The sequence below is a fragment of the Culex quinquefasciatus genome, chromosome 3 (assembly GCF_015732765.1).
Source record: "Culex quinquefasciatus strain JHB chromosome 3, VPISU_Cqui_1.0_pri_paternal, whole genome shotgun sequence".
Taxonomy (NCBI): Eukaryota; Metazoa; Arthropoda; class Insecta; order Diptera; family Culicidae; genus Culex; species Culex quinquefasciatus.
The window spans coordinates 109,965,004-109,992,075 of record NC_051863.1 but is presented as its reverse complement, the minus strand read 5'-3'; the positions used below and the strand labels follow the sequence as shown (position 1 = coordinate 109,992,075).

The following is a 27,072-nucleotide window of genomic DNA, read 5'->3' as shown; positions in this document are numbered from 1 at the left end:
AACTGACGTTGTAAATGTCAAACTTTGCTGGCTGACGTTTTAAATTGCTTTCTCTGCCCGTCGCGTATCATGGAATCCTTAAAATTCCTGCGAAAATTGTAAAATAGTGCGCTGAATTCGGTGTGATTGCTTGTAAAAATAGTGCCCGCGCGTTCTTGAAGGTAAGCGGCTGCTGGTGAAAGTGAAAAATGCTTGAATTTCGGTGAATTTGTGCGTGAAAAGTGCGTTTGAAAATTTGCCCAGTGAAGAAGGGAGCAAGTCAAACACGACTCGCCCATTTTTTGATTGCATTTTTTTTTCTCCCTTCTCCGACCGACTGAGGGGAAGAGGAAAAAATTGCTCCGCAGAGAAAGAATAATAAATAATTCTGCGGTATCAGTGCGTTGACGGTGGTGGAAGAAATTTCGGAAGTGCAATCCGTGCGCGACCGGAAATCCGGATTAACGTGGAACTGCCCTTTCCCTCCGGCCCAAGAGTCCCGTTAGAGCTCTCCTTCAATGGGCATGGCATTCGAGTAAAGTATTTATTTACTCTCTGCACTGCTTCTTCGTTCGTTCGTCGTCGTAGGTCGGTTCCAAAAACGCACAGACCAAAGCAGAGAGACGGCACGTAAACAAACCTGCAAAATCGGCCGCCAGTGCGTGTGGAATTTGGAATCATTTCGCCAACTCGAGTCCAGCGCATGAGGAAGATGACTCATACGATCGTGGTGCATCATCAACGTTAGCATGCGCGGCTCGTTTGCCATGGCGCGGTCGGTGCAAATAGAAACATTTTTGTTTTATCTTTACCTCCCCTCGCGTTGAACGCTCTGGTTGGTTTTGCGGTATCAATTTGAATTAAATTGTTTGCTTTAGAAGCGGTTTGTTAGTGGCTGATTGAGGACTAATAATTGCATTAAAAATAGGGTCATATAAAATCAACGTTTTCTTTTTGTTAAACAGTCCACACATTCAGAACAGATCAACTTTACGCTCGATAATAGAAAGTTGTAGGGAATTAAATTTAATACAAAAAAATATACATTTACGCAAAATCCAGCGACAAAACTCGCGAAAATGGAGTTAATTGGGGTGAATGGTTCACCCAACATTTTTTTGTTGGCTAAAACTGCTCTGTTCAGTCATTATTAGATTAATATTAACATTCAAATGAGCTTAATTGTGGTAACAAAGCTATCAACCAACAAATATCGTCAATATTGAGTCGTTTTTGGAATTTACCAAATGTTGAATGTACTATTAAACAATTTTTACCCGCATGTGACCCATCTTTTAAGGTTTCGTTAGCCGAGAGTCCTTTTGTGATTGTGTCGCCAGAAAATGCTGTGTGCAACGATTACTTTTTTTCGGGCTTGTTCCGATTGGCTTACTAAGTCCATTTCCCAAATATTAGCCCTAATTAAGCAGAAGCTGGCACTTTGGGTTTAAGTTTTTAATGGGATTTAAAAAGACGTTTTATAAAAAAAAAATCAATTTTTGAAGCACTTTCATCACTAATACGCACTTCAAGATCTTGTGGTCGCTTCGCTTGAAAGATGCATGAAAAACGCTCGTACGTGAGAAAATCGTAAGGGCATCTCCACCGCAGGGACCTAATTGCGTTGCAAAGCTAATTTGGCACCCGCGTCAAGCCCACCGCGGTACTTGTGCAAGAGCTAATTTAGGGTCGAGTTCATCCGTGTTCATCCGAATCTAAACAAAACTCAGGTTAGCTCCGGGATCTACCGGGAGCAAATCGTCTGACGGATGGTTTTTTCAAGCAAAACAATGTGATTGGGCCAATGTGAGTTTGTAAACATAGAGTTTATCCTGCTCACGTCAGTAAATGTTTACATTAGGAGTGATGATTGATTTTTCGATTTCAATTATTCGAGTTTGGAGATATTTTCCCTTCCGTGCTGCAAGTTTACGAATGACTTTTGGTAATCTGGGGTGATGCAGTTTAGTTTTTTAGGTCAGATTGGGGCTGTGTTTGTTTAATTTTGGTTAACGCATTGTCGGTCTACTGCCGGACATGGAAGAGACAAGTCATTTGTATTGAATAAAAAGCAAAATTCAAGCATAATATTTTAAATAAGCCAATACGGATTTAAAAACAAGCAATCCCAGCAATCCTGATCTTAATTTCTTAAATTCTTAAGTTCTTAAATTCTTAAATTCTTAAATTCTCAAATTGTTAAATTCTTAAATTCTTAAATTCTCAAATTCTTAAGTTTTTAAATTCACAAATTCTCAGATTCATAAATTTTTAAATGCCTGATTTTGAATTCAATTTTTAATAAAAATAGTGTTATATATATAAGAAATTCGGGTTTTTCGTAAATTTATATTTTCGATTTTCTAAATTTCAGATTTTAAAGCATTTGTAATTTCGACATGTAATTTCTGAATAAAACAAATACTTAAATATTAAAAATTTTATTCAACTCTGCATACTTTTTATTTAGAATTTCCAAATTTAAAATTTTTTACTATTGAGTTTTTCAGTTATTTAATAGATATTTGTATGATAACTGTCAAGTTTATTTTCACTCTGGTTTACTTCATTTCGATCCGTGTGGATCAATTGGACAGCGCACTGGACTCACAATCCAGAGGTTGCTGGTTGGTACTCGAAATAGTGGCCGACAGCTTTTAAGACAACTTCTGTTTTTTTTCTGGATTTTCAATATTATTATATCGAATACAATATTATTAAAACGTTTTTGAGTTTCAGTCGCATACAAAAAGGAAAATTCTTGAAATATATTTGAATTTTAATACACAATTTAAAAATGTTTAAATTTGCTGTGATGATTTGCTTATATCAAATATAGGTGGTTGATTATTTTTTATTTATAAAATACTAAATAATGATACGGGACCATCCATAAACCACGTGGACCTTTTTTTTGAATCTTTTACCCCCCCCCCCCCCTTCGTGGACAATTGTCCATACAAAAAAACTTTTGTATGGATCGTGGACAATCGCCATACCCCCCCCCCCCCTAAAGTGTCCACGTGGTTTATGGATGGTCCCTACATAACACAATTTTTCAATTTGATAAAGTCGTTTTGCACCAAATTACTGATTTCTTCAATATTCATTAAAATTTGATAATCAAAATAAATGCAACTTTAGCCAAACAAAGACAAATAATTCTAAATATCGCTGAAAACATTAGCCACCGGCAGCTCGGGGACTTCTCGAGCATCTATCTTGGCTACTCGACGGATCCTTGATGAACTTTTTCTTCGCTGAATGAACTCGAAGACTAATTTAGCTTTAGCTTTGCTACCCGCGGTGCGAAAGTTGGGGTGCAAACATGTCGGGAGCAAGTCGGATGAACTCTTTTAAAAATTTGAAAATGATATTTTATTGATGTAAGCAAACAATTAGGACATATAATGCAATTGGAAGCATGTTCTATCATGCTAGAATGTAGTTTTATTGATTTCGATCAACAAAACGGATAAAATTTTGAAAATAAATAAATTAGATCCCCGCGGTGGGCTTGATTCGGTAGCCATATTAGCTCCCAGCGGTGCGAAAACGTGTATTAGCTACGGAGCAAAGCTAAAAATGGGGCTCCAACCGATAGGTTTGCCACGCAATTAGATCTCTGCGGTGGAGATGCCCTTAAGAACTAAAATTACGGTGCCATACGTAATTTGGAGTTATAATCGTGCAGCTCGCTATTCTGGTAGAATGGAGTGTCACCAGTTGAATCCAGCTTGACTGAAATGATGGTCGATTGACTACTTGCCTACTTGTCTTATTGAGAGGCTACTTGTCTTTCTGCTCGGTTACAGGTTCAAAAAACGTTTGTTCAAATAGTGAGAAACTGCAAATTGGACGAAATTAGAACCGAGTCCCTAACCGGCCAAACATACGAGATTCCATTGAATACTTCTCAATTTTTGATTATTCTTTTTCCTGAGTCTTGTTACGCAATTTTGTCCTCAATTTTATCAAACAAAACCTAATTTAAGCTGTTTCATTTTCGTATTTCAGTTGAACAAAACACCAAAAAGGCACCAACAATGTCTCGCCAGCTGAATCCCAACCAGCAAAAGATATCGGAGAAGCTGATCATCCTGAACGATCGCGGCATCGGAATCCTTACGCGCATCTACAACATCAAGAAGGCATGCGGCGACACCAAATCCAAGCCCGGCTTTCTGTCGGAAAAATCGCTCGAATCGTCGATCAAATTCATCGTGAAACGTTTTCCCAACATTGACGTCAAGGGACTGGCCGCGATCACCAACATCAAGAGCGAAATCATCAAGTCTCTTTCGCTGTACTATTACACCTTTGTGGATTTGCTTGACTTTAAGGACAATGTTTGCGAAATTCTCACCACGATGGACGCGTTGCAGATTCATCTGGACATTACCCTGAACTATGAACTTACCAAAAACTACATGGACCTGGTGACGACGTACGTTTCGTTGATGATCCTGCTGTCGCGCGTCGAGGATCGCAAAGCGGTGCTGGGGCTGTTCAACGCGGCGTACGAAATGCAACACCAGCAAAGCGACCAGAGTTTCCCCCGCCTCGGTCAAATGATAATCGACTACGACGCGCCGGTGAAGAAGCTCGCGGACGAGTTCATCCCGCACCAGCGACTGCTGGCGAGTTCGATCACATCGCTCACGAAGATCTACCCGATGAGGAACCTGAGCGCGGAAAAGTGGCGCGAGTTGCAGCTGCTGAGTCTGGTTGGGACGCCGGCCACGCTGCTGAAGGCGGCCAAAACGGACACGATGTCGTGCGAGTACGTCTCGCTGGAAACGCTCGATCGCTGGGTGATTTTCGGGCTGATGCTGAACCACCAAGCGCTGGGGCATCACGACACGATCACCAGCATGTGGATTTCGGCGCTGGACTCAAGCTGGGTGGTGGCGCTGTTCCGGGACGAGGTCATCTACATCCACCAGTACATTCAGAACACTTTCGAAGGGATGAAGGGGTACGGCAAGCGCATCTCCGAGGTTAAGGAGTGCTACAACCAGGCGGTTCAGAAGGCCGGCCTGTTGCATCGCGAGAGACGCAAGTTTTTGAGAACGGCGCTGAAGGAGCTGGCCACGATTATGACCGACCAGCCGGGGCTGCTTGGGCCGAAGGCACTGCTCATCTTTATTGGGTTGTGTTACGCGCGGGACGAGATTCTGTGGCTGCTGCGGCACAATGATAATCCGCCGGTGGTGAAGAGCAAGGGCAAATCGACGGAGGACCTGGTCGATCGGCAGCTTCCGGAGTTGCTGTTTCACATGGAGGAGCTGCGGGCGCTGGTGCGAAAGTACAGCCAGGTCATGCAGCGCTACTACGTGCAGTATCTGTCCGGGTACGACGCGATCGATTTGAACTTTAAGATGCAGCAGTTGCAGGTGAGTGGTTGAGGGAGGCTTTTGATGTAACTAAATTGCTAATAAGTCTTTTGTTTTCACAGGTTTGCCCGGAGGACGAAAGCATCATTCTGTCGTCGCTGTACAACACGGCCGCTTCGTTGACCGTGAAGCAGGTGGAGGATAATGAAACGTTTGACTTTCGGGCGTTCCGCTTGGACTGGTTCCGGTTGCAGACCTTTATGAGCGCCAAGTCGGCCATTCGGATCGTCGATTTCCCGGATCTGGCGCGGCTGCTGGACTCGATGGTGTTCCACACCAAGATGGTGGACAATTTGGACGAAATTCTGGTCGAGACGTCGGATCTGTCAATTTTCTGCTTCTACAACAAGATGTTCGAGGATCAGTTCCACATGTGCCTGGAGTTCCCGGCGCAGAACCGTTACATCATTGCATTCCCCCTGATTTGCAGCCACTTCCAGAACTGCACGCACGAAATGTGCCCCGAGGAGCGGCACCACATCCGGGAGCGGTCACTGTCCGTGGTCAACATGTTCCTGGACGAGATGGCCAAGGAAGCGAAGAACATCATTACGACGATTTGCGACGAGCAGTGCATGATGGCGGACGCGCTGCTGCCGAAGCATTGTGCCAAAATACTGTCAGCCGCGGCCAGCCGGAAGAAGAAGGACAAAAACAAGAAGCACATGGACGACATCAAGCGGCCCGGGGACGAAAGCTTCCGCAAGACACGCGAGGAGCTAACCACGATGGACAAGCTGCACATGGCCCTGACGGAACTTTGCTTCGCGATCAACTACTGTCCCACGGTGAACGTGTGGGAGTACGCGTTCGCCCCGCGGGAGTATCTCTGCCAGCATCTGGAGACGCGCTTCTCGCGAGCCCTCGTCGGAATGGTCATGTACAATCCGGACACGATGGAGATTGCGAAACCGTCGGAACTGCTCGCATCCGTACGGGCCTACATGAACGTGCTCCAGACGGTAGAGAACTACGTGCACATTGACATTACGCGCGTGTTCAACAACTGCTTGCTGCAGCAAACGCAAGCGCAGGACAGCCACGGCGAAAAGACCATCGCGGCGCACTACAACACCTGGTACTCGGACGTTCTGCTGCGGAAGGTGAGCGGAGGAAACATTGTGTTTTCGCTGAACCAAAAAGCGTTTGTTAGCATAACGGCCGAAGGATGCATTCCATTCAACCCGGAGGAGTTCTCCGACTTTAACGAGCTGCGCGCGCTGGCCGAACTGATTGGTCCGTACGGAATCAAGCTGCTGAACGAGTCGTTGATGTGGCACATCGCCAACCAGGTACAGGAGCTCAAACGGATGGTCGCGCTCAACAAGGAAGTTTTGATCATTCTGAGAAGCAACTTTGACAAGCCCGAGATCATGAAAGAGCAGTTCAAGCGACTTCAGCAGGTCGACAACGTCCTGCAGCGAATGACCATCATCGGGGTGATTCTGAGCTTCCGCCAACTTGCCCAAGAAGCTCTGGTGGACGTCCTCGATCAACGCATTCCCTTCCTGCTTTCGTCGGTCAAAGATTTCCAGGAGCACGTTCCCGGCGGTGACCCGCTCAAGACGGTCTCCGAGATGGCGTCCGCGTCGGGACTCAAATGCAAGGTCGACCCGGCCCTCTCAAACGCCCTTAAAGCCCAAAAACCCGAACTCGACGAGGGAGAACACCTGATCGTGTGCCTCCTGATGGTCTTCGTCGCCGTGTCAATCCCAAAGCTAGCAAAAACGATACCTCCTTTTACCGCGCGTCCCTCGAAGCGCACACCAACAACACGCACTGCATGGCGGTCGCGATCAACAACATCTTCGGTGCAATGTTCACAATCTGCGGCCAAAGCGACATCGAGGACCGGATGAAGGAATTCCTCGCGCTGGCCAGCTCATCCCTGCTGCGGCTCGGCCAGGAATCGGACAAGGAAGCGATCAAGAACCGCGAATCCATCTACCTGCTGCTGGATCAGATCGTTCAAGAGTCGCCGTTCCTGACGATGGACCTGCTCGAATCGTGCTTCCCGTACGCGCTAATCCGGAACGCGTACCACGCCGTTTACAAGCAGGAGCAGTTGCTGATGCATTAAGTGGGGGGAAAGTACTAATCTGTATTGCTATTGGCGAATACACTAAAACGCTGCATCCTAGGCTACAAATTTCCAAACACAAATCGGGCACCATCGATTAGTTACAGATGGCGCTCGTTCTTAGTCGCTGAATATTATGAGTGCATATAATGAATTATTATCTACTGCTAGCATCAACACAAACTCACACAAAATGGTGTAACTTTTCCACAATTGTATTTAAGCTACAAGTATAATTACAACTCTAAAACATCATCAATAACAACAATTACTCATCGTAATGCTGATCGTAAGCAGTAACGTTATTTGTAAACGCAATATTTCGTAAGATTATGGAAATAAATATATTTAGGTGCAAACTCGTACTTGTTTTTGTCATCGAAATTAGAGAACGCCCAACTCGTCAACACGGCAACATTTTATTGAAATAAAAATAGTATGGTTTGGTTAATTTCGTCTCTGAAAAAATAAAAACAGAAATTTAACAACAAAAAAATCATCACCCCACTAAAAACCAACCTCAGTGATGCACTGAACAATCAGCGCGGACGCCACGCCCACGCCGAACATGAGCGCGTACGGCAGGAACCGGATCGAGAAGCCCTGGCGCTTCTTGAGCAGCGTGCTCAGGAACGACAGCTTGCTGTCCGAGTACGGTGGGTAGCGGGAGCTGGACAAAAAAAAAGTTTTATTTGAGATTAAAAATATCCGATTCGAGTGAACTGCGACTTACGAGGCCAGCTTCTCCCCGAGCGCGTTAAAGTCCTTCATCAGGCAGGACTTTTTGTGGGTGAACGAATCGAAGCCGTACTTGCCGTGGTAGGCGCCCATTCCGCTCGGGCCGACGCCGCCGAACGGCAGGGATTCAACTGGGGAAGGGGTTTAAAAGAGATTTAAGTACGGTGTCATACATTGGTTCGATTGTCAGAGAGCTCATGAAAAGTTATCTTGAGAACCATGCACCCTGATAAAAGAATGATCTTTTCAATATTTTTGCCTCAATATATATATTATGATAAGTATCCAAATTCCCGGGAGTCTCAACCAAATTTCGCGGGAATTGAGAGGCTCAAAAATGGCAAATTTTCCGGGAATTCCCGGTCGTCACCCTCTAATCGGTGTCATCAATTATTGTCAACCAGTTCGTCAATTATCACATTACAAAATTACATATTTTTTTAGATTCATTTGTGTTAGATCAAAAATTCCTTGAGTGGCTCCAGCAGCCATGAAATAATCATCATCAAAAGAAAATCATTTGGCGTTCATCAAGAGAAAAAATCCGAAGGGAGCATGGCTCTCCTCTCTCGCACACGAAAGATCGGTAAAAGGAGTTTAAAAAAAATCATCATCTTGATTTTTCAGCGGAACATCTTTTGCACTACTGACCGATTCTTCGGCTCCTATTCAAAAAAAAATCCCAGTTTTTTTCAGCGTTTTGGCTGTAGTGGCAAAATAAAAGAAGAAACCCCCTACCTGTGCTTCCCCTGAAATAAAAATGTAGTGTGACGGGACAACATCGTAAAACTGGACTTTTAAAAGGCACACTACCAAAATCGCTACAGTTTTGCCAGTTTGATTTTTAAAAACTTTTGCTCTTCTACACATTATCACAAATTGAAAAACGAATCTTTTGCTTCTTGAACTGAACGGATTGGTTGAAATTTGAGTTTTTGCCAGCCGTTTCTTTTCGTGACCGGACAACGAAAGGAGCAGATTTATGAAAAAACTCCTCTTCCATTCAATGGCTTGCAGACCATATTTGGTGAATATTTTTGGCTTTTGAGGTAAGAAAACGTATTTAAAGCACATTGCAATTATTGCATCATAATAAAAATGAAATCTTTCATATTAAAAATCACATTGAAAATTGAAAAAGTGACATTTTGGTGTACCTTCGCTAAGAATCGGTCTACTACACTTGCATGTGTAACGTCACAAGTCGAAAAATGAACTGTCACTTTTTGTAGATGGACAAAGAGTGTAAACAAAGCAAAATAAATAATTTTAAGTGGTGCTAACAAGGAAATTCACAAAAAAAAATCATCGACAGATTGATTTTTTGGAAAAGTCCGGGAGCGATTTTCTTTTGTGTGAATTACCTCCTCTCAAAAATACTTTAAATAGAATAAAATATAGAGCATTTTAGAATTACGATAAATTTTCTTTGAAAATGATGGACGGCTTCACCTTTATTCAAAATTTAACAAAAAGAATGGTAGAAATGCGACATTGTTCTTTTTTTAATTTCTAAAATCACGGTTTAGAAAACAAAAGCATCACCCAGACATGCATCGGCAATTTCCTTATGAAAACTAAGAGCTGTCAATGTCCCTGCGAAATATGTTGGCTGACATCGGGCGGAAAGCCTTAAATTTTTGACTAGAAAGCCTTATTTCAAGTTACACTGAAAACCCAACCATGGTAGTTGCTACCATATTGTAGGGTTAAATTGAGAACACGCACCGACGTATTTTTGCTAAAAACATTCCGTGCTTGAATTAACTGTTTAACGCAGTTAGTTTTACTATGTCGAGAGCGGTATGGTAATTTCAACCCTCCAATATGGAAAGAATGATAATGAATTCGTAATTGCTACCATGTAATTTTGTGGAAGCATGGTACATTCTACCATTTTTGCGTTTACTTTCACCAAAAAGCCACCGTTATTTTAATAAGCAGCATTTTTAGCAAATGTTCTTAAAATTACCATGGTCGGGCTTTCAGTGTATGCTTGTTAGGGGAACAGCATCTATTTCCAGCGTGCCTCTAATGTTGCCATATCAGCACTTTGACATTCGCTCAAAGCTCATTTAAAGCGTTTTTAACTGAAACCGAGTGATAAATAGCTCCATAAGAAGTGAGCAAGCAAGTTTCTATCAAACGTTTTGCAAAATTAGTTGTTTAAATACCTAGCGAAAATCAGCTATTTTGATGGAGTTAGGAGCGAGTGCTTAACCTGCCAAACATACGAGATTTCCCCTACTCATGAAAATTTCTTGTTTTAAACTTGACTAGTTCCTCTAAACAGGCCTGCCAACGCACTATGGGCCATCTCCATACAAACAGGCGGCCAAATTATTTTTTTGCTTTTTAAATGTTTTTTTCATACAAATTTGGGTAATTGTATGGTATTGAAATGATATACGTCGATTTTTATAACTTTTCATGTTTTTCAATAGTTGATTGTTTATAATAAATAGTCTTTTCATACATTTGCAAGTGCAAAAGAATTGCGTATATATTGTATTGCAAGTTTATATTATTAAATTATGGATCAGCTAATACATCCCCACTTTAAGGACACAACCCCTCCCTTCACTTTCTCACACCCCCCCTCCTCCTCCTCCAACAAAATTTTGTTAAACGTAATAAATCCATTTAAAGTCAAATATTTATTATTTACTGCTGTGTGTTTCTTTTGTGAGTCCATGCCATATAACTTGAGACCCACCCCCACGCCCCACCTACCCTTTACGGGCATAAATTGCGAAAATTTGAATTGTTAAATCAAATAACAGAAAAATTAATTTTATTCAAAATATTAATTATGAAGTAAAGCGATAAAAACAAAACATATTCTTACTAATCCTGATGTTCTTGTTCATGAAAATTCATTTGATTATAGAGTTTCTGACGGCTTCAGGATATGTTAAAGGTACTTTTTATGATGTTTTGTACTAACCAACATAGAACTTAAATGTGGATCAGTTTCATGGATTGATCGCAGAAATTCATCATGCTATGTCAATATTTTGCTGAATACTTTTTCCGGTATCAAACTGAGATTCTCCAATTTCGCTTGAAAAACTTCGGTACGAATACCTTATTTTGACTAAGGTACTCAATTTTAAATGTAGGCAACAGAAAATTCCAATAAAGTCATTTCGAACCAGGGCTGCGGAGTCGGGTCATGTTTCAAATGACTCCGACTCCGACTCCGACTCCGGCTCCGGCTTTCAGCTCGAACCGACTCCGACTCCGACTCCAACTCCGGCCTACAAACTCTAGCCGACTCCGACTCCAGCTTTCAACAAATGGTTAGCTCCGACTCCGACTCCGACTCCACATATTTTAAAAAATTTCAAAAGTTAGTTGAGTATTATTTTGAAAACATTGTTGAATAGGATTACTTAAATACTCTCTAATTGTTATGTTTTTCTCAAGGAAAATAAGTTCGAATCACAAAAGTGAAAAAAAACATTCCGGGTAACAATTTTTAAACGTAATTGAAACAGAAATCAAAAAATATCTCCAGTTTTTAAGGGATTTTAGAAGATCAATTCAGAAGTATGGACCAAAATTTTGCCGACGATTTATGATTTTTAAAAAATAGTGATTTTTGTAAAAAAATAAATCACGTATTTAAAATTTTTCGACCTCATTTTTCGAATACAGTCGAATTTGTAATCGAAAAGTACTTTACAAATTTTTTTATTAAGTGTACCGTTTTAAAAATATAATATTCAAAGTTAAATATTGTCCGAAAAATTCCGTTTTTTTTATTTTCGAAAATAGTGTCCATGATTGTTCATTCCTGAAATTATCTTTATCGAAAAGTTCAGAAAATTTCCTACTATTTCGTCTAAGAAGATTTGACCACTTGTTGCTGAGATACAGCGGATAAAAGAAACAGGAAAATTGATTTTTTAAGTCTAACCCAAACAACCCTCCATTTTCTAATGTCTATATATCAGCAGTCCGATTTTCAATATTGAAAAATGAAACATTCGTGATTTTTTTTTTCTTTTCGGATTTTTTTTTTTAATGAATACTAACATTTTAATAGGGCCAAACATTCAATATTTTTAGAAATGGACAATCGTGGACACTGTTTTAAAAATTAAAAAACCGGATTTTTCGGCAAAATTTTGCTTTGAATGGATATATTTTTTAAACGGTGTACTTACTCAAAAAATGTGTAAAATACTTTTCGATGGCAAATTCGATTTTACATCAATAATTAGGTCAGAAAATGTTAAGTACAAGTTTTCAATTTTTACATAAATCACTATTTAAAAAAAATCATGACTCGTCGGCAAAGTTTTGGTTCATACTTCAGGATGGCTTGATGCAGGGTTTTGTCCCCTGAAAAAAAAAACACAAAAATTTAAAAATTTTGATTTTCTGAAATTTATTTTTTGTAAATAAAACGTAATTAAAAAATCACCAAATGTTTTGTCCGTGTACCTGTTTTTAATAGTTTTCTACAATATCTACAACTTTGCCGAAGACACCAAAACAAATAAAAAAAATTCTTGAAAAGTTAAGTTACAGATTTTCGAATATTTACGTACCATTTTTAAATGAACTTCTGCCAAAATTGTATTGAGATAACTATGAGTGAATCATTGACACAAAATGGCTTCTTGTGGGAAGGCCCCCATAAAGTTTGACTCAAATAGCAAAAAAAAAAAAACAAACAAAAAATAAAAAAGGTTGAAATCGGACGATTTCATAGAGAATTGCTCATCTGATAAATCTATTTAAAAAAAGAAAAAAATGGCAACGCAATGCATGCGACTTTAAAAAACAATTGAAAATAAGAAGTTTTATGAATTAACCTGCATTATAACAAATACTAAACAATAAAAAAAGATAATTTTTGTTGAATTTTAGATAACTCCGACTCCGACTCCGGGTTATCAGGAATTTTCGGCTCCGACACCGACTCCGACTCCAGCTCGTAAAATTTAGCCGACTCCGACTCCGGCTCCGACTCCAGCTGTTCGAGTTTTGACGACTCCGACTCCGACTCCGACTCCAGGTCCCCAAAAAGACCCGACTCCACCGACTCCGGCTCCGACTCAGACTCCGACTCCACAGCCCTGTTTCGAACTTCTTGAAACCAGGTATTGATTTTTGAAGCGACGATGCCCACGAAGTAGGTAGCAAAGCAAGTGAAATAAACGGGCGCATATGTAGATTGCAGCAAATTTTGATAAAACGTAAATGTTCAAAATGGCATATCTCCGAAAACGCAAAAAATCGCAGGCTGGAAAGTTCAGCAATGTTAGATTATGATCCAATCTTTTAAGTGATCTTAGTTTCATGTTTAGCATCGGTTAGCAAAAAAAGTACTCGATTAACAAACACAAAAAAATAAGTTTTGTCAATAAAATGCTCCAGTTATACGATGAAAACTTCAGTTTTTGGTTTGGAAATAACATTTTATCTGTCAATAGTTTAAAAGCTTATCTCATTACCTTTCCAAAGATGTATAATTGTCCTAATAAAATATTTAAAATGACTGAGCTATGTTAAAATTAAACAATCAGCCTTTTTTACGAAAAACGCTAGTTTTTTACTCCATTTTTTGACTTTCAGCTTGCTCTCCGTAACGAACAAACTTACAGCTTTGAAAATTTGGATTTTTCTTAGTTAGAATGTTTACTTTCGAGAAAAAAATACCAAAAAATATTTGGAGAAGGTCACTTTTTTGAAACTTGGCCACCCAATGTACCATAGTGCAACGTTCGGCCCGCGGGCCCCTGAAGCCATTTCATCCGGCCCGCGACGGCTTTTCAAATTAGTTCTTAAGGCTGCTTATGAAGTATTAAATAAATAAAATTATTGTCTGAATTAAAAAATAGCTTGAGATCAAATTTTAACATATTACATATAAGAACATTCTTCATGTTAGAATTTAATTTTTATAATTTTTATATTGATATTTTTTAACTGAAAAATTGTGCAGAAAAACAAAATTATCCATTTTGTAAAATTGTGAAAATTATGAAAAAACTTGGATTGTTGTCTTAAAGTTTACAAAAAGAAACTTAATGTTATTTCTTTCAGTTTTAACTTTGTTTACTTCCAATTGATTTTTTTTTCTATTTTCTTTTTTTTAATAAATAAGTAAGCAAAACTAATGTATTTTTCCAGAAAAAACATTTAGTGATAAAGTTTTTAAAAAAGCATAAAAAGTCAAATTAATCATTCTGAAAATAGATTCCTGCAAATATTTTAAAAAATATTAGGAAATTTATCAAAAACTTCAAAAAATTGCAACGATCATAGCAATTTTAATGTTTGTTTTATAAAAAAAAATATATCAAGGTATTTAATTGCAATCGTCAAAACAATATCAATACAATTTCAAACATACAAAAATTAAAATAAGTCAAATAAACACATTTTTGAATGTTATCTTTGTTGTTCATTCTTAAAATCAAGATATATGATATATGAATATGTTTGCAACACTAGTTCTTTTATGTATTTACTTTAGAAGAACCCAATCATAAGAAAATTGAAAAAAAATGTGTTTACTTTTTCAACTTTTATTAAATATCAGTTCCGGCCCACCACTGCTTCAGAAATATCAGATCCTGGCAGCCTGGTTTCGGTTAGAGCAGACACAGAACAACAAAACTAGCGCATCGGCTGACAATTTTCAAGATTAAGACGGTAGTTGAAATGTTGTCATTTTTGGGCATCTTTTAAAATATGTATACCAGAACTAAGATAATCTAAACCCAAACCAACCTGCAAAGTGTCCCAAAGTATCGTTGACACAGATTCCACCACAAGATGTGTTAGCAATAAGTGCATCCCTGGCAGCTTCGTTCTTACTAAAAATGTACATTGCTAGCGGTTTGTCTCTATAGAGTGAGCAAGCAAAAAGAAAATGTTTAGTACCAACAACCAATAACTCATTAAATTAACACCAGAAAAACCGAATAAAATCACACATGAGTTTGGAATAAAAATAAATCAAACTTACCTGTATACTGCATAATGGTATCGTTGAGACACATGCTTCCGGAAGTGGTACGATGAATGAACAGCTCTTGAGTCGTTGCGTCTTGGGTGAAAATGTACACGACAAGTGCTTGTGATCTAACGGACACAAGCAAACAATGAGGACAAATTCCCAAACGAAATGATAATTATGAATAGGATAGACAAATACACAGACAAAAAGACATCGATTGAAATTTGGACATCTCAACAAAATACCTGGCATTTATGAAGTTGATAGCCTCCTGGGGGCTCTCCACAGTCAGGATCGGCAAAATAGGACCAAATATTTCATCCTGCATCACCGGATCACCCGCCTTGACATCGATCAGGACGGTCGGGGCAATGTACTTTTCGCTGGCATCCAGGTCCCCTCCGATCGCCACGTTTGCCCCCTTGATCATGGAGCTAAGACGTCTACAAGACATAAGCGATAAAATAAGTTAAACTTGCACCAGAAAAAGAGCCAACTTACTGAAAATGTTGCTGATTGATAATGCGACATAAATCTGGACTATCTTTGGCATTTTCGCCGTACCACTCCTTCAGTACCGAGCGAGCTTCCTCCAGAAACTGCTTCTGGACCGACTTGGAACACAGCACGTAGTCCGGCGCGATACAGGTCTGACCCGCGTTGATGAACTTGCCCCACAGGATTCGCTTGGTGGCGATCGCAATGTCTGCCGTACTGTCGATGTAGCAAGGGCTCTTGCCACCCAGTTCCAGCGTGCACGGCGTCAGGTTCTCGTTGCAAGCCTGGTGCACAATTCGTCCCACGCGTCCCGACCCGGTGTAGAAGATGTAGTCAAACTTTTGCTTCAGCAGTTCAGAGGTCTCTTTGACGCCGCCTTCCACCACGCGGTAGCAATCCTACATGTGAAGGGTAAACATTTAATTTTAAGATTTTATAACAAAACATAGATTAGTAGAGGAGTATTGTTCTAAAATTTCATTTTGCGCGATTTTCTCTTTTGGAAGATGGCATACTAGCCGTTTGATTTTCGCATCGGCCGTCAAAACATAACACCGTGATCTGGGGTGAATTGGGACTACAATCTTAATAGGGACAGCAGTTTTTAGAGCACTTAAAGCTTTTTAATTAGGAAATGATTGTACCGTAAACTGACTTTGATAGGATTTCAATTTGTTTTTGAAATATTTTCCAACAGGTAAGGTTTTTCTCAAGATTATTATTTTTAAAACATGTACTGGGGTAGGTCACACAAAGTCCATGCACTATTTTGGAAAAAAAGTTTATTCAATAGTGTTTAGAAAAATAGTTACGTTAAAAATTCTTAGTTAAAATTCCGGGGTGACTTTGATAGTCATAGTTTTTCTTGTTAAAATCATATTTAAAGTGTTCAAACTTTATTTGTACGTTAAATGTAGCATCAGTACCATTTTAAGAAAAAAAATCAATGTTTATATTTAGCATGAGCAAGAGCATGAGCATGAGAGACCACCCATGGTTGTCCTTCTCCGTTGCTAAACAGGACCATAATATCCCATCAACACAACCGGTCACACGCTTCAACGATCAAATGATGTTTCCCTTATCAACAGCATTTATGAATGCGCTAAAAAGATAAAACATCACGATCATCCAAACTAGAGCCGGTGCGAATAGGAAACATTCGTTGGCCACCAACGGCGCCCGCCATGTCAGTTTGTAGATCTCGAGGGAATGGGACGGGAATGTTAGTTAGCACAGGCTGCTACCAAGGGTGGGTTCTATACGATATCCACACCCCCGCGTGTGCCGGAAAACTACTTCTACTTGGGATTTTGTTAGTGGGTAAGGGTAATGGCCAGGATTCAACATAGAGGATGATGATGCGACCCAATAATCAATAAATTTTGTTTAATGGTGTGATTTTTTTTTTTTTTTTTTTTTTTTTTTTTTTTTTTAATTTATATTTATTCAAATTTCTTTTCCATGTACATTCATTCAGTTAAAATATTATTGAGTGTCCAATCACAAACGATGACTTTTCACCTCAATTTTAAATACTAGCAACTTTCATTTATTCATGAAATATTGTAGCTTTCGCTATTCAGTGATTTCAAATGTAGGAGGTCCTACATGTACAAAAGGGAAAAGGGATACCTTAAAACTAACTTATAAACTATATAAAGAGCGGATCAATGTAGCTGAAGACTGCAATGATTTTTGTCGAAATGCATCAATTATCTTATTGGACATAACATCCAAAGTGTCAACTTCGGCTAATTGATGAAGTTCACTGGTGCTGAACCAGGAGGAAGTTTCAGAATCATTTTCAGAATTTTGTTCTGAATCCTCTGAAGTTTTTCTTCCTGGTTAAGCAACAGCTTGTCCAGATCGGCACAGCATAAAGCATGGCAGGTCTGAACATTTGTTTATAAATTAACAGTTTATTCTTGAGACAAAGTCTAGAATTCCTGTTTATAAGTGGATACAAACATTTAATATATTTGTTACATTTAACCTGGATACTTTCAATGTGATCCTTGTAAGTAAGTTTTTGTCAAAACCAAGTCCAAGATATTTCACTTGATCCTCCCACTTTAAATTTACCTCATTCATCTTTATAATGTGATGACTTTTGGTTTAAGAAAATCAGCCCTTGGTTTGTGAGGGAAAATAATAAGTTGAGTTTTGCAGCATTTGGAGTAATTTTCCATTCTTTCAAATAAGAATTGAAAATATCCAAGCTTTTTGTAATCTTCTTGTGATGACACGAAGGCTTCTGCCTTTGGCGGAGATGCTTGTGTCATCAGCAAAAAGTGATTTCTGACATCCTGGGGGCAAATCAGGCAAGTCAGAAGTAAAAATATTGTATAAAATTGGACCCAAAATGCTTCCTTGAGGGACGCCAGCACGTACAGGTAGTTGATCAGATTTGATATTCTGATAACATACCTGCAGAGTACGATCCGTCAAATAATTTTGAATAATTTTCACGATATAAATCGGAAAATTAAACCTTTTCAATTTCGCAATCAAACCTTTATGCCAAACACTGTCAAATGCTTTTTCTATGTCTAGAAGAGCAGCGCCAGTAGAATAGCCCTCAGATTTGTTGCTTCGAATTAAATTTGAAACTCTCAACAACTGATGAGTAGTTGAATGCCCAAGGCGAAATCCAAACTGCTCATCAGCGAAAATTGAATTTTCATTAATGTGCGTCATCATTCTATTAAGAATTATTCTTTCGAATAATTTACTAATAGATGAAAGCAAACTAATGGGCCGATAGCTTGAGGCTTCAGCAGGATTTTTATCCGGTTTCAAAATCGGAATTACTTTGGCATTTTTCCAACTACTGGGAAAATATGCCAAATCAAAACATTTGTTGAAAATTTAATGGTGTGATGTATTATGCATTCTCAAGGCAATCAGTCGGAGTATGCGGATGAGACTATTCCCGGTTATTTGGTGTTGAGTTTATCTTAAATGATTTTATCTTAGACAGCCGGCTGTGCAAAGATAAAACGAAATAAAATGCGAAAACGCGAAACCGCCCGGATCGAAATACACACACAATCGGGGGGACAACAAAGACGGAAACGGCAACGAAAATCCTGCGTGATAACCGCGACGCACACCGTTCAAATTCTCCAACGCCCGGAAGTGTTCAAACTTTATTTGTACGTTAAATGTACCATCAGTACCATTTTTAGAAAAAAAATCAATGTTTATATATAGTAAAGCTTATAAACTTAAGCTTTTTATCAAAATACTAATAAATTTTACATAAAATTTTTGAAAAGTAGGAATTTGGCCTGAAATTTGTTAAAACTAGTTTTGTTTATAAAATTATCGATTTATATTGCATTTTAAACTGAATACAAAGCATGAATCACAAGTTTTCACATTTTACATGAAATTTGTTCAACTGAAATTGCCTATAAATTTGGAGATTTTTTTAATTGTGTTTCAAGGACATATAATTTTTATTATTTACAAACTTATTTAACATTCTGCTAGTGGAAAATTGTCCAAAGAACCCGAAAATGCATTCCGTTTTCCGATTCAAAATCATCTTCATTGAGAAAATCATGACACTTTGAGAAGTTTTAAATAATGACTTTCATCAACATTTTCTTAATTATAGTTAACTAACATTTTAAACATTTCAAAATTTTATGCAAAGTTCTGCTTGAGGTACTTTGAACACTTCTCTACCACGGTCAGTATGATTCTGAACCGTACGTATTTTAATTGTACTCTTCATTTTGCGGAAAAATCAAACCTATCAAAGTCACCCCGTTTTACGGTACACATTTTGTTGGCCTTAGTCTGTTCTAACCGAAACCAACCAGAAAAATCAAAATATTTTGCTCCAACATGGTTAAAACTGCTGTCCCCATTCGCCCCATGTGTCCCGATTGACCACAGTTACACCAGATACAAATGATGTACAAATTTGTCCTTTGTAAGAGATAGTGGGGAGACTTGATCCCTGGGGACACTTGATCTCGTCAGCATGTGGGTTAAAACATTAGCTTTATTCTAAAAAGTTGTTCGAAATTGACTAAAACTCATTGTAAGAAAACAAAGAAAAAAAATGATTGAGTTACACACACTTTTCTAAAAAGTGCTTCAAAAAACCTTCAAGAGATTTTTTTTGTTTTGATATGTATAGAAAACACTCAAAATTTATTCAAAAAAATATTTTTTATACTCGAATTGTTTGATAAACTTAACAACTCCAAAACCCAGAAGCATTTGACGTTAAATTTATCCTCATACTATTTTACAATCAATTGTTTAAAACATTACGTTTAGGGAGACTTGATCCCTGCATTTTTACAGTCACTTGAATTAGCCTCAAGCTTAATGAATTGGACTGGTTTTTCGTACATGGTTTCCTTTAGTATAGTTGCACATAACTTACTGCAGTTTGAACCATTTTTCAAATGTTTTGTAAACATGCTCAATTTTGGTCTAAAAAGAATATTTTGAGTTTTTAAATATTTTACATACTAAACTTGTTATATTTTTAACACAAACGTACAGGTTTTATGTGAAATTGCTGTAACTTATAAAAAATAAAAGTTTGGATGAATAAGAAACATTTTGCTTAAGATTTCTTCAAAATGTTGAAAGGGTGATCAACAAAATGCCGGTTTCAAATATTTTTTTAAAACACTTGGCATGATTCGAAGTGTTCATCTGATGAAATATCCTTATCATTCATACATAATTGAATGTTTAAGCTTTCAATTGATGCAAAAAGTTCAAAGTTTTGTGAGAAATTGACAGAGTTATGGGCGATACAAAAAAGGGGAACAAGTCTCCCACTCTCACCTATGTTCAAACATTAACTAATCAAAAATATCAAAATATTGTGCAAAATCAAAGATCTTATTAAACTAAAACGGTGTACTTAAAAAATAAGGTCATTTTGCCAGATAATACCAGATTTTGCACCAACCCAAACTCTAGATGTCTTTTTTAAGTCCACTAAACTGTTCCCGTTAACATAAATGTCCCATATGCTAAAACAACAAGGCAAAATTGTCCCACCCATCAAGTAATGTGCTTGAAATTTGTGAAAAAGTAAGGTTTAACGAAGTTGCTTGAACTAAGTACCGACTTATTGTGTTTTTTTTTCGAAAGATCGCTTGCCTTTGAACCAGACTGTACTATTAACTCAACAGTGAGGAAAATGTACATGGGACATTTATGCGAGGAGGGATCGCTAAACAAATTAAAAAAAATCAAGCTTTAAAAATAACTTTTTTTTTAATTTTGTTTTTTTAATGATCAATATTGATTTAATTGATTTCTATGTATAATTTTTCTGATATAGCCCTATAAATTGTAAGGAGGCTTGTATGAAAAAAAACAATGATGCAATGGACAAAGTCTCATCCAAATGAAATAAATACAAATTTAAAAATCTGATATTGTGTTCAAAATCAGATTTTTAATTTGCTGTGTTATTTAGCAAAATCTACATTTCGTGATTTTGGTAAATAACATTGCAATGACTTTTTTCTAGTCTAACTATTAAAACGTAGCTATGATTAATGAAAGTTTCATTTTATGAGCAGCATGAAAAGCATTGAAAAATGTCTATCAACAATACTTTTACACCAAACATATATTAAACGGTTAAAAGTGGAAGAATATACATTAAAACAAGAACAGTTTATTATAAAGAAGTAAATCACAAACACAACAACTTCAACTATCCACTAAAACTACACAGTTTTAATTTGGATAGTTGATAAATTTAAGTTTGAATATTCCTTATTTTTCGATGTAACTTTGCTCATGTTTTGCGAAATAAGTAAAAATGCGGATGTAAATCACATTTTTAGCGAACATAATTTTTCTAACACAAAATATGTCAACATTTCAAGATGAATTATTTGCATGATTGTTGAACTCACCTGATCGAGATACTTGGGAATCGTTTCGGCGATAAACCGTGACGTAGCTGGGGCCACCTCGCTGGGCTTGATCAGCACACAGTTCCCCGCGGCAATGGCCGCCGCAACCGGAACCAGCGTAACCTGCAGCGGATAGTTCCAGGCCCCCATGACCAGCACCACACCGTACGGATCTTTGTAGATAAACACACCGTCCATCATGTTGACCATCGTTTTCTCCGGCCTGTCCGGTTTGACCCAATCGCGCAGCTTAAAAATCGTGCTGCGAAGGTCATTCATGAGAAATTCGATTTCCATCAGGTAAGCTTCCTGCTTGTGCTTCCTCAGGTCAGCTGCCAAAGCACGAGCCATTTCGGCGTGATTTTCTTCGTACATTCGAAGCAGATTTTGTAGCTGCTTCTCTCTAGGGGGTGAAAATTGCAATTGCAGTTACATTGGTCAGATACTTGCTCAATTTGGTATTTTACCTGAATGCTACATCCCTGGTCCTTCCACTGCTGAAGGCGGTGTTAAGCTGTTGAACAATCTGAATTCAAAACAAAAATTTAATTGTAATTTTGTATTCCATCGGCTTTAGGATATACTGCACTTACATCCGCAAAGTTACTCATGGTTCAATTGATCAATGATCTGCAATAAAAGAATAAACACAAAACAACGGTATTATACAACTAAGGAGTGTTAACTCGTCGAGGTGCAAACGTTCAATGAACCTAACAGTCTTCGATCGACCCATGTGCCCATCTGACGAGTTTTGCCGCTAAACTAGTTTCCAAATTTGATACCAGAACCGATGACGACGCGAATGTGTGTCACACATATGATTATTTAGTATCAACAAAAATGTGTGTAACCTTGACCATGGCCGCGAAGCCACGAGACGTAAACAGAGTTCGTAGGCAGGTATCGGCAGATATTCTACATCGCATGGTGCTAGCGATGGCTAGAGAGGGTAATTTGGCTTTTTTCAGCTATATTTTTTCAAACGCAAACAAAAAATGCCACTGAGCTGAAAATAGTCGCAAATAAATGTCCAGGAAGTCGTGGCCAACCGGAAGGTCGATCAACTACCCAAGTAGCACACGTAACTTGTCAAATATCTGATTAGTTGAACAATAGTTGGACAAATGTATTGTATTCAACATAGTTAAAAAAATCAAAGGAAAAATTGAAATACTGTGTATCAAACTGCTGTACAACTTGAGTAAATAACTAAAATGAAAACAATGCACTCAGTTATAGTGCAGTTATATTTTGGCTTTTCTAAATCCATTTATCAAACTCCCTTATATAACTGTAACAGCTGAACTTTGATAAACCAAGTTTATAAACCAATCAGCGAAAATGAGAAAGAAAGCTCAAATAAAAATAAGTGTTCAAAGTATTTAACTAAACCCTTGTTTTAGATTATGTTTCCATTTCCATACTAGTATCGATAGTGGCAATAAAATTATTTATAACCAGAATTTGTCTCTTAAAAACGATGTTCAGCATTGAACCAAAACATTACCATTACCCTCAACTGGGGTGATTCGGGACAATAGCTTAAATGGTGATATCAGATTTTGGTGTATTTGAAATCAGTGCACTTATTATGTTGTTTTGTGTTGCCCCATGTATCCTTATTTCTGTCAGCTAACAATTGAAAATGTATTCATAATCCCAAGTAAAAATATACATCTATGACACATTCTTCGGCAATATACACCTTAGGATGAAATTTTGAAAAGTGTGTATAAGCTATTTGGATATTTTTTCTCGATTCTAGACAACTTGAAGCTTCAAAAATCATGGTTTTCATTAATTGGTCATTTGAATATCATTATATACAAGTTGGTTAAGTTATGCATCAATTCATGATAAAATCATCGTTTTAAAACATTTTTCTAAAAACTCCTGGTTTTCAGCGAAGTAAAATCCAAATATTATTCTTTATATTGCATTTTGTAGGTTTTTAGATGTACTAAACGGAAATGTCCTGGGTTCGCAGTTTATCTTAAGTTGAGTATTTTTCCAAACTAGTGTAAGTTTACCATTTTATTGCGTTGCAACGTCACGAAAAAGGGACAGTTGTTTATGCCAACAGAAAACTAAACATTCAATCATTTTGTTATTTTAGATGCTCTTTGTACTAGGAAAGAGCTTTCAAATGCAACCTAGAGCGACTAAATTAGTTGTCTAGATCCAAAGTTACAACAGGTTTAGGATTGCGTTGCAACGTCACGAAATTTTAAATCATATTGGTCACATGGCAAAAAAGGTGTATGCGTAGTTGGTTGTTGAAGATAAAAGGTTGCTACATATTATATATTTTTTATATAATGTTTCCGAGCATATTTACAGATGAATTTTACATGGTTCATTCACAAATTCCGTCACTTAAGTTTGTATGCAACTTAAAAAAGAAGGTATTTTATGAAACTTGTTCAACAAATCAAAATAGACCGATGTTTACAAGGGGGGAAAATTCTAAAACTAAAAGTAATCACGTGTTTACTGGATGGCCCCTTTATGATAAACTGATTTACTTGAGGGTTCATTCTAATACAACGCAACGATTTTTTTATCCCACACCCTTATGTAGGCCAAATTACTGTGAAATTACCTTATCAATAAAAATCACGCGATTCGATTGTTTTTTTACAAAATTTTGTCACTTTGTTGTTGGACGAACCCTTACCTAAATAAGTTGTATGCAACGTTTAGTTGTTCTCAATTAAAAATATTATGTTGCGCAGATAAACAGTGTTACTATTTCCTCAAATTTTATTTAAAAAGCACCAAAGTCAACAAAATAAGTTACGTTGTTTGCAGATCACCCCTTAGGGGCCATCAACAAACGATATGTGCACTTTATTTATAAATTTCAGCCCTTCTGAAAACTTGAAGCTCCCCCTTCCATTCTAAAACTTCCACGTGTTTTGTAAATTGGCCAAAACCATTAAAATATTAAGGGAGCGTTCTTTCATTACGTAACAAAACCCCCTCCACCCCCTGGTAATACATTTCCAATACATATTTTTGTTTTTAATATTTATTATTACTTTGAAAGCGCTTTGAAAAATATCGTAAATCGTACTAGTACTGTGCGGTATAGAGATAGGGGGGGGGGGGTCTAACATGGGCGGGCCAATCAATTCACATGTCCTTGTACTGTCTATCAATGTCTTATAATAAAATTTTAATCTACTGTTGTTAAAACTAACAAAAACTTTGATTTATTACGAAACTAGAATTTCGTGACGTTGCAACGCAACGAAAAACCCTGTTTTCAAAAACAGAGAGTTGCAACGTCACGAAATGTAAGTGGTCTTTAAAAATCGGGGTTTGATTTTTGTAAAAAACTAATGATTGCATTCGATTTGTTGGCCAATTTTACATTAAAAATGGAAGAAGAACTTAAAATTTGCCGTTTAACAGAGCAGAGTTAATGGCGAAACATGAATTGGGTCAGGATTGAGAAAAAGTCACGCGTTGCAACGTCACGCTACATATTCCCCTCTCAAAAATAGAATATTTGCTTAAAATAATATTTCAACAATGTTTCTTATAGGAAATTTAATGCCCTTTTCGAATTTGTAATAACATATATACCTATTCTATGTATTTCTTGGGTTACAGCCGAAGTACTGAAAAAAAAAGTCAACGTCACGGCGGAATGTGTCATCTAGAGTTTTTTTAAAAAAGGTCCAACAAACCAAATTTCCAGTTTTTGCTTTTTGGGTGTTTTTGAAACCGCCTTGAGTCAGGGGTATCAAAAAACACCCAAAAAGCAAAAACTGAAAATTTGGTTTATTGGACCTTTTTAAAAAAAAAACTCCAGACATGAAATTATGGTTCAAAACATTGCAAAACTGCAGTAAACGGATACTAGCCAATATTTTTGGTATAATAGCCATTTCGTTTTTTGAATCTGCAGAGGCCTACGAACTTGGAAAAAACAAGTTTCGGGGATTATTTAGGCTTTAAAGAACAAGCGTGCTCAATTTTGGCCAAATGGCATATTAGCCATTTTTTCGATTATGAGCATTGTATGACCTCTATAATTTTCATAAATGTGAAAAAATACGTGTTTTTTCAATAATTTGCAGTCTAAAATAGTGATGAGATAGAAATTTAGTGCCAAAGGGACTTTTATTTGATTTAATGGTGTACTCGAAATTTCTAAAAAACGTAATTTTTAATTGTGTTTCTTGTTTATGTATCACTTTTTTGTAATTGTCTACTCTACAAAAAAGTCCACGTGGTTTATGGATGGTCCCACAACATTGTAAAACATTGTAACACTCTGAAAAAAATCCCTGCAAAGTTTAAACAAAACACGAAATTTTTAAAAGAAATTATTTTTTCTAAATGAAAAAAATACCCTTCTGAGTTACTTCCGATACGAAAAGAACATTAAATTTCCCTTAAAATAAAAAAAATACAGTCGAATAACGAATAATGGCAGAGTATTTAAAAGTTGTTTACTCTTCTTGTTAACTCAAACCGTACTCCAAGCAATAGAGTATAACTTTATTTGAAAATAACGCCCTGACTGCAACGATAAGAATTTATCAGTCTTTTCACAATCAGATAAGATAAATTCAAAGATATTTTTAGCATATAATTAAAATATGTCGATAGAGCCTTTTACTGATAACAGTCATTTTACTGATTGAATATCAAGCTAGTATTAAATGCATTTTGAACATTTTACCTAATACCTGAAATTTCCAGTTGAATCAATAAACTTTTTCAACCTCGACGATTTGAAATGATAATTTCTATCAACAACACAGTTATTCTTCTTAAAACAACATTTGCACAATGCAATGTACCACTCAAAAATGTTCTCCAACCAACCAAGGCGGATTTGCTTTATTTCTTTTTTTTTTGCTTCGCGCTTCCAAGATGACTCGTACAGTCGCTTATCTCGCACCAGTACACTCGTCTTGATTAAGCCCAGACTTAACCTTTGGACGTTTTCACTAAGATTAACCTTCCGTTGGGTTTTGACTTAGTTCATAAATGTTTTCTACCATAGCCAAACTGTAAAATCACTTGAACCGGTGACCTTATAGGCCACGTATTTTGTTCGATCTTTTTTTTCAACTCACATTGCACCTTTGCACACAAAAACAACTTTTCTGTTTATTTTTCTTCTCTCTGACAAACACCTGAATTTTTTGCTTAAATAACGCTCCATCATTCACTACATTTGGTAAATTCAACCTCCAAATAGAGGACAAACTTGTTTAATTCATATGCGCCAAAATGAACTCATACCTCTAATTTGCCCCTTTAAAAAAAAGAAGCTTATTAGCTTTTAATTCCACACTTACTTAGGATCACTTGCAACTTAAAGGGGGAGCGCGGTCAAAATCTTGCTGGTCAAACCAAGTGTCAATTACCAACTGAAAGCGCGAGCGAACCAAACCGTCGCTATTAGGTGTATTGCCGAAATCGCGAATGAGCAGGCGAAAAATTTACGAACGTATCATTTTGCTT

The 27,072-nt window shown here is 37.5% G+C and overlaps 2 protein-coding genes across 3 annotated transcripts; one reads left to right on the top strand and one right to left on the bottom strand.

Annotated features, from left to right (window-relative positions):
- The first annotated feature begins 40 nt into the window (after positions 1-40).
- LOC6033516 (membrane-associated protein Hem) lies at positions 41-7,814 on the top strand. Its single transcript, XM_038260337.1, is given in 4 exon segments — positions 41-161; positions 3,997-5,375; positions 5,438-7,097; positions 7,100-7,814. Coding segments are annotated over 3 exon segments (3,366 nt in total). The 5' UTR covers positions 41-161; positions 3,997-4,025; the 3' UTR covers positions 7,456-7,814.
- LOC6033515 (aldehyde dehydrogenase, dimeric NADP-preferring) lies at positions 7,655-27,072 on the bottom strand. Of its 2 annotated transcripts, none has more exons than XM_001843903.2 (10): positions 26,907-27,072; positions 22,176-22,212; positions 22,050-22,108; positions 21,583-21,985; positions 15,674-16,068; positions 15,418-15,615; positions 15,182-15,297; positions 8,189-8,324; positions 7,975-8,125; positions 7,655-7,914 (listed from the first exon to the last, which is right to left on the bottom strand). In XM_001843903.2, exons 2-10 carry the CDS (start codon positions 22,191-22,193, stop codon positions 7,903-7,905), a joined length of 1,488 nt encoding a protein of 495 aa, XP_001843955.2. In that variant the 5' UTR covers positions 22,194-22,212; positions 26,907-27,072; the 3' UTR covers positions 7,655-7,902. The 2 variants fall into 2 exon arrangements, with proteins under 2 accessions (XP_001843955.2, XP_038116266.1); XM_038260338.1 differs by lacking the exon at positions 15,182-15,297 and adding an exon at positions 14,944-15,059 and having other exon boundaries at positions 26,907-27,070.